The sequence below is a fragment of the Lemur catta genome, chromosome 3 (assembly GCF_020740605.2).
Source record: "Lemur catta isolate mLemCat1 chromosome 3, mLemCat1.pri, whole genome shotgun sequence".
Lineage (NCBI taxonomy): Eukaryota > Metazoa > Chordata > Mammalia > Primates > Lemuridae > Lemur > Lemur catta.
Window position 1 is genome coordinate 26,780,619 of NC_059130.1, and position 8,922 is coordinate 26,789,540.

The 8,922-nt window shown below is 41.3% G+C and overlaps 1 protein-coding gene across 1 annotated transcript; it reads right to left on the minus strand.

Moving 5' to 3' along the window:
* Positions 1-423: 423 nt before the first annotated feature.
* LOC123634605 (late cornified envelope protein 2A-like) lies at positions 424-726 on the minus strand. Its single transcript, XM_045546336.1, has one exon. It carries the CDS (start codon positions 724-726, stop codon positions 424-426), a length of 303 nt encoding a protein of 100 aa, XP_045402292.1.
* Between the last annotated feature and the right edge of the window lie 8,196 nt (positions 727-8,922).

Genomic DNA, 8,922 nt, shown 5'->3' on the forward strand with positions numbered 1-8,922 from the left:
AAGTTCTCAGTGGCTTCTGGTCACCACGTGGCCCTGGGAGGATCCATGTCTCCCAGTCCTACTGTGAGATTGCTCTTACATAACTGCCCCTGCAAGCTGCTCTAGCTTGTTCTTTCTCAGGCTCCACTCTTACCAAAGCATCCTAAAAAGTGTGTTAGCAGGGCACTGGGCTCTCAGGGATTTGAAAGGAATAAAAGAATTGACAAAGGCTGGGAAACTTCATGAACAAAGCACAGAGATTTATTGTTGTGTAAGGTCAGGCAGGAAGAGAAGATCGGGGTCCAGGATGGACACTTGGGTCATCAGAACAGACAGGACCCTTCCCAGGAGGAAGTGTTCCTGTGAAGAGGGGAAACATCGCCTGGGGCAGGTCCTGGCCTGGAATTTTCCCATAAGGCTTTTTCTGTGATGTTCAAGGTCAGGTCAGCAGCAGCCCCCAGAGCCATGGCAGCTGCCAGAGCCACCCGAAGGCTCACACTCACAGCAGTCGGGGCTCTGGTGCCTGTGTCGGTGGAAGAGACGGGGCCTGTGGTGGCTCAGGCAGCAGCTGCCACCCCCAGAGCTGGAGCCACTGCAGCCCCCAGAGCTGGAGCCACAGCAGGAAGAGACTGGAGGCGGACATGGAGCTGGACACTGGGGTGGGCACTTTGGAGGGCACTTGGGTGTGCATTTGGATGTGCACTTGGGAGGGGGCTGGCACTGCTGCTGGTTTTGGTGGTAGGACATCCTTGTAGGACTTCTTCAACCTGAAAGTTGCAATAATCAAACACTTTAGCTGTATAAAACCAAAGATAGCAATTTGATGTTAAAATTAAATCATACAGTGATGGTGAATAGTATTTAGTGTGTGTGTATATCTATAGATAGATAGATATACATACCCACACACACATATCAGTAAGTGAAATAAAACAACTTAAATCTTTCCTGCTGAACAAAAAGATGTGGTTGAAAAATCAGATAAAATAAGAAACTTGTTATTCTATCTTTCAGTAGACAGCCAGTATTTTCTGATCTTCATGAGCATGGATAGTGTTCACACCTCAATAAAGTGCTTATTCCCTAAATATCAGAATAAGTCCCTGGCAAAATTGTGAGACCCACACTTCTTCCAACCCAAGGCAAGATTTCCAGAGACTCAAGGCAGACTGAGTATTATCCCTGCTCAGTATGGCAGAAGTCAAGCACATGGTTCTCTTTCCCCAGCCTCCTCCCTTCCTCCCATGCCTCTCTCCTGCTCAAACCCCTCTGGTCTCACAGGTTCCCACTCACCTGGTCACACACAGGAGCACAGGCAGGGCCTTGAGGAGTCAGAGCAGGTGAGGTGCTGGAGCCGGGTATGCCCTTTATAGGGCTCAGGCTTGGCTCTGGGAAGGGCAGGAGGTGGTTCTTGCACAACCAGGCACGTGCTGGGTCATTCCTGACATTCTCCTGCCTCCTGTTCCTGCAATCCAAGGAGGCTTTAGGAGCTCTCAGGACCCTCTCTGGAGCTGGGGTTAGAGCGGCTTTAGCTAGTAACAACCTCCCCTGGCTGGGGCCCTGAAGAGTCGAGTTGAGATGCCCAAGGAGCCAATGCCTGAACAAAAGTGCTGTTTTCACTCTGGGCAATCTCAGGTCAAAGCCACAGGCTATTTTATTTTGTATTTATTTTTTATCATTGTAGAAATAGTCTGTTCTGTTTCCCTCCCATCTTCCAGGTTTGTCTTCTAGGTCCTGCTTTCGGGACCAGCCATCCCCAGGCTGGCTGCTCTGGAGTTTTGGATTGGGAAGAATCCTCTCCATCCAGCCATCCTCCTGAGACCTGTCCTTCAGGGTGGACGCTGGGTCCCTGATCCTCCCTGTCCTCTAAGCAGCTGTGTTGTGTTGATTTCCTTTAGTTGTAAGGATAATGATGACATAAATTATTTAGTCAAAACTATGAACTCTTGACGTGGCAAGAGGTAGGCAGGCTATAGAGCTCAGATCTCTGTGTAAATTCTAACCCTAATTACATGACCTTTGAAATATCATTCATGTTTCCTAGGCGTCAGCATTCTTTTTTAAAATTATAATTTTATTCATTGATTTGAACATTAACTAAGAAGTGACAAGATTTAGCATATGTTTGGCACATAGAAGATGCTTAATAATGCATGTTAAAAAAGTGAGCAGCATCTAGGCCTAATGTGGGGGGTCTAGAGATAGGCACTTATATTCCAGCTCTCAAGGGGCTTATCCCTAAACTATAACCAGAGCCCTGAGAAAAGGTTTCCATGCTGGGAAGCTTCTGAGCTGGGAGCTCAGTTACTGCTGGGGATGAGAAACAGGCATGATGTTGACTATGGTATTGAATTTAGCTTGACATTGAGCAAGCAAGGAAGAGTTTGGGAAATAGATTACTTCATTCATTTGTTGAGAGCAAACAATGTACCACTCATTGTGCTAGGGACAGGGGCAGAGCTGTGAACAAACGGAGGAGACTTCCCCTCACTGAGGTACCCACATAAAGAGGAGAGTCGATGACCTCTAGGTCTCTTTTGGCCCAGACGTGCCCCATTCAACATTTATTTATTACCTATTTTCAGACATGGTTCCTCCTACCCTCCAAGAGCTTTCAGGTCAAGGGTGAAATAAAGCAACACATGAACAAAATATTTGGTTAAACGGACATTCATTCATTTAGCATGTTGGATGGGGTCTGTGGACATATGTCAGGAATTTGGGGTTTGGAGGTGAATCAGACACAACCTCTGACCTTGAAAAGTTCACAGTCCACTGGAATCTCTGAAGATATTCCTTGCACAGGAAAACCCCATGAGATCCAAAGAAGATGGCTCTGACTCTCACCTCTTGAATCACTAGCTTGCAGTGAGATCTGTGGGATACTTTGAGTAGTCCAGCTTTGTCTTTGGTGTTGTCATCCTGAGTTTCCTCATTCTCTGGGAAGATATGTGTGCAGTAACCATGGTTCTCGCACCTCGAACACTGCTCACCACGGTTTCCTCATGCTCGTGGGTCTGTGCACAGGCTGTGCTGTCCCTCCCTCCCCGGCTCTCTGGATTCATGGACAATTGGAAAAATCACATGGGGTGTTGAAAGAATAGGAAGCTCACATTTCTTTGCATTATATATTTTATAGTCAGGGGAAAGAGTGTCTTCTATTCTTTAACTGTTGCTAAAGCATTATCAGTATATGATCCTATTTCCTTTTTTTTTTCCTGTGTTTGTTTCAATAGAGCTCTAGTGCAAACAATTGAATTAATCATAATCCTTGGTTCATGACACACTATTCCATAGGGCCCTCTTTACATATTCATGTATCAGTCCATCTAAATCTATCCTTCTATCATATATTTTATTTAATAAGTAAAAGAATAATTATTTTTCCTTTCCTGATTAAATTCTTTTAACACATTCACACATTTCATTAAAATATATTGTTTTAAAGTTATTAAATGTCATGTTATCCATATTCTTTTTATACTAAATGTTATATTTCTAAGATTTGTCCACATTCTTGCATTTCACTGTAGTTCATTTTGACAGCTGAATCATATTGTGTGTGTACACCACAGTTTATATATCGTATCCCCTACGATATATTTGTTCTTTGTTCTGAGTATTCTTGTACATGTCTCTTAGGAGCAGAATTGCTTAATCTTGATGTATATAGTAGTTTATAATAGAATGCTAACATATTTTTAAATGACTGAGTTTTTCTGCCCACTATCCTTAAACAAATTTGAAATTATCTACTCCTTGTAAGTTTCATACTATTTGACAATAAAACTACGTAGGCCAGTGTTTTTTGTGGCAATGTTTTATAACAGTACTTTAGTTTCTTTATTATTTACAAGACAGCTAATGCTTTTTGTTTCTTCTTGAGCTTATTTTAGTAGATAACACTTTTTAATGTACGTTTCCCATTTTATCTAAATTTTCAATAACTATATACTTTGGAAGTATATAGTTACTGATAGTCTTTTATTTTTATATTTTTATTTTCTGCTTTATTGCCAGTAAGAAGATACATAACTTTTTAAAATTCATATTATTTAATTACATTCTCTCTCTCTCTCTCTCTCTTTTTTTTTTTTTTGACAGAGTCTCGCTCTTTTGCCCTGGCTAGAGTGCTGTGGTGTCAACCTAGCTCACAGCAACCTCAAACTCCTGGGCTTAAGCAATCCTTCTGCCTCAGCCTCCCTAGTTGCTGGGACTACAGGTATGTGGCACCATGCCCGGCTAATTTTTTTCTATATATTTTTAGTAGTCCAGATAATTTCTTTCTATTTTTTAGTAGAGATGGAGTCTCACTCTTGCTCAGGCTGGTCTCAAACTCCTGATCCCGAGCGATCCTCCTGCCTCGGCCTCCCAGAGTGCTAGGATTATAGGTGTGAGCCACCACGCCCGGCCTCTTTTGTTTTTTTTAAACCTAGAATAATCTTGCCAGGGTTAGGTTTTTATTTTGTTTTGTTTTGGTTTGGGTTTTGGGGGCCTATTTTAGAACTGGGACTCCTTACTTTAAGAATAAGAATACTTGCCAAATTTCCATTTCAACCCTTTTCAGATCCCACGGTACGGTGGCCAGGGAGCTACCAAGTCCCCTCAAGAGTAGAGCCAGGGCAGCACAGAGAAATCCTGTTCCCATGAGGAACTCAGAAAATGGGTGGGAATTAACTCACTCTGAGTTTTCAAATCCCACTCCTCCTCCTCTAGCTCCCCAGGGGGTGGTGGACTGTAGTCTGAATAGCAGGTGATATTTTCTGCCTGGGTAGGGGCGAGGAAGTGCTGAGGGTAAAGTCCTCCCCTGAGGAGTAGGTTTGCAGATCAGGGCTCCTTGTGCACCATCCAGTCCTTGACCTCACTGGGGGTTTGGCACAGACTCAGGAACCTTTCCTTTATAATTATTTCTAGTCAGAATCTCTAATACTCCCCAACGGAATATGAACTTACAGGCCTAAATGACAAAATACATAAAGATCACAAGCATTTAAAAAAGATTCCATTAAAATCAGAGGTATTAGAAATGATTCACCAATTTTTTAAATGAATATATAAGATGAAGTTTATTTGATAGTCTATGAAATAGATTCTTAATTCATCAACATTTGTACTCTTGATCAGTACTATTTTTTTAAATGTATTATAAACACACTGGTACAGAAAGGAATTAAAGAAAAAGACAAAATCATCTATGAGATACTCAAGGAAACATAAATATAACTAAAAATATGGTAAGGGATAGAGAAGATAGAAAATATAAAAAGAACAACAACAAAAAAAAACCCCAAAAGAATCAGACAGAAAGTAATAAACTTAGAAGAGAGACAGTGGAAATCTAACACACATAATTTGTATGCCTGAAGAAGTAAAGGAAGACAATGCATGAGAACTAATACTTGAAACTGTAATTCAGAGACTCTTATTCCATGTGAGGTGGAGTAAAAGTCTTCTTCTCCCACTCAATGCAACCATATAACCTGGAGAAACTGCGTAGAACTAGTTATTTGAGATTCTGAAATAGCAGCTGGCAGATAGGGGAAGGGCACAAGGATCAAAGTAGAACTGAAAAGGTGGTGAGCTTACTTTTTTCTCCTCTGGTATCTCTTGGTCTGAACTTAAGGCAGCTGGAAGCCTGAAAATAAGTACTGTGGGGCACATGGAGCACTTTAGGAGAAGCTGGCAGTTCTCGCTTAAGCAGCAAATGGAGATGTCCTAATGTTTATAGAGAGTGTGAAAGTCCCCCATTTCAATCTCTTTGTCCTTTAATACCCCACATCTCAGGCAACGCCATGGCGGCAGTGGCAGTAGCCACTGAGGAGGCTGGCAGAAGTAAAATCTGTGAGAAGAGGAACAATTTTTCTCCATTTGGTGGAGCTGTGATCCCAAAAGTGTGGGGCCAACCCCCATTGCTTTTTTTCCTCTCTCTGTCCTCTCACACCTTGGGCCCAGACATGGACATAATGCTGCAAGTGTGTGGCAGAGCAGGGTAGCAGGAGGCCCAATTTCTGGCAGGAAGAAGCATGAAGGTGATCCCCACAGAACCTGAAAGTGCTGGGGAGATTACAGAGGGAGAGAGAAAAGCTCAAGAAAATGATCCCACAAAATTGTTTATGAATTCTAGAGTTCACTGCGGGGACACACATGCAAGGATCTGGTCCTAAGTAGCAAACAAAAACATATGAGAACTTACTTAACAGAGATTTTACTTCCCAGGTCCTAGGCTGACCCTGCTCATCACTCACTTTAAACAGATAGGAGGAGACTGCAAAGACTTTCAACACTTAACTAACATGGGAACCGCATCGCATAGCAAGTATGTCGGAATTTGTAAAATGAGCCTAATCAGGTTGATGGCCTCGTAAAACAAAAACATCAACATTTTCCACAGGATTTAAATAAGACCCAGAGTGTCTAGTTTAAAATGTAAATGCTCAGCGTCCAACCGCAATTACTTGGCATGAGAAGAACCATGAAAATATCAACTCACACAACAATCAATGGAGAGTAATATCTGAATGACACAACAGTTGGAATGATCTGAAAAGGACTTTACAGCAGCTATTATAAAAATGTTTACATGAGAAATCATGAATAATATAGAAACAATGTTTAAAAAGTTGTAGCAAAAAAGATATAAACAGTACCAAATGAAAATTTTAGAGCTGAAAAATGCAAAAATTGAAATTTTCAAAAAAGCTATTGGGTAAATTCAATAGCAGAATGAAGGTGACACAGAAAACAGTCAGTAGACTTCAAAATGGATCAAGAGAAATGATCCAATCTGAACAAAAAAGAGAAAAGAAAAAAAAACTAAAAGAAAATTAACAGCATCAGGGGCCTGTGAGTCAATAACAGAAGATCTACAGTGTGTGTCCCTGGGGTTCCAGGAAGAGAGAAGAATTAACGTGTGACTGAAAAAAATGTGTGAAAAAATAATGGTCGAAACTTTTCAAGTTTAGAGAAAGATATAAACATACAGATTCAAGAGTCAGAGTGAGCCCAAAACAAGATAAGCTCAAAGAAACCTAGTAACATCAGCTGAAAACTAAAGACACAGGAGTAATCTTGAAAGCAGCCAGAGAAAAATGATGCATTACTAAAAGAAGAACAAAGATTCATATTATTGCAGATTTCTTGTCAGAAACCACAGCGGTCAGAAGAAAATAGTACATCATTTTTAAAGCATCGAAAGAAAACAATAATAACGACAAATGACAACAGTGGTCAACCAGATATCTATATCCAGCAAAGAATTTTATGTCTTTAAGGAATGAAGGTGAAATAAAGACATTCTCAGAAGGGAGAAAACTAAGGGAATTTGGAGCCAGCATACCTGGACATTCCCTGGCACTTCCAGCTCCCTGCATGTGTGGGCAAAGTGTCTCCGTCAGCCCAAGGACAGCTCAGGCTCTGACAAAGAGTTGCAGGTGCTGGCTGTTGAAGGTGAGAAAACACCAAAAGGTGGGAAGTGGGGTGGGCACTGTGCACAAAAGCAGTGTAAACGCGCAAGAAGGTATCTGGGCAGTACACGTATGTTGACTGCCAAAATTTCCCCTGCAGCATGCTCTTTATTGTTTAAGAATCCAAACAGAGCATTTATATCGATCCTTTCCATTCTCCATTTAGATTTAATACATGCACACATTGAAGTTCATTTGTTCACAATTAATTTTCACTCATGTACATCTTTGCTTTATTTATGGTAAATGTTTTCACATTTTGATGAATCCCATTTATATTTCACTCTTTTCTGAGTATACATATTTATGTTTTCATTAGTTTTAAGTTTTCAAATTATTTTTCCATTTACATAACATGTAATATATATATATATATATATACACACACACACATACACACACTTTTATATTTTCTAAAGACAGACACATGCTTTTCCCTCTCTTTCTAGCCTTTGATGAATCCAGGACTTATCTGGAGTGTTCAGTGATGCCCTCCCCCTTGGGTCACTGTGGTAGAGGAAGATTGTGTTATCACCCTCTTTTCTTCACTTGCTCCTGTCCTCGTGCCCTGCAGTACCTCTTTACTATTAATAGAAGGAAGTCAGTGAAATAAAGATTCTTTTAATTTTCAACTTTATCTGCTAGCTACACTCGCTTGGCTTTCCAATATAATCTCTCCCCTCCCATTTTTCAGCTGAAATCACACTTCATTTTCCTACTTCATGCTGCACTTTTAAAACATGCAATCACGCCAGCATCCCTGCCGGAAACGCTGTTCTCCATCTTATCCATCTACCTCAGCAGTTCTCTATTGGTTGAATATCTTGTCTCTCAGCTCCAAACCTACCTTTCTATACTTGGCAACTCCTGAGCTTTGCAGATCACCTTCTGCTTTGCGGGTATAGTCCTGTTAGGCGACTGTCAACAGGGGGCGCCAGAGGGATGCGGGAGTCTGGAGAAGGAAGACGGGTGTAATCATCACCCTAGAGATTTTTGTTTTTTTCTTTTCTCAATCTGGCAGCAGCAGATGGTTCCTGTTCCCAGTTTCTTCCGTACTGCTGGAACTGTCCTCTCACCGTTCCCTTAGAAACAACAGCACCTCTAGCCAGTGCCCTGCCTTAGAGGTCTGGGTTCCAGCTCTGCAGGTACCCTCCTCCAAATTCCTAGCCCTCAAGAGCCCCACCCCATCCCCTTGGTCCCCAGCCTCAGGTGTGGTAATAGCTGCTCTGTGTTACCACAGGATTCCCCATTTGCCTTTTTGATCCTCCAATACCTGTTTAACTCATTCCTTATTATTTCTGTCAAAATAAGTAATGCTTTCTGTTTTCCTGAATGGACACAGACTGATAAATTCTCTAACAGGTTTATGTGGTAGGACAGGTGGACAAATTGACTATCCTGAAATAGTGATATACTTATTCCGTATTATGAACTAGTAACCATTTTACTGGCAGAAAATATGACTTATTAAATAAAAACA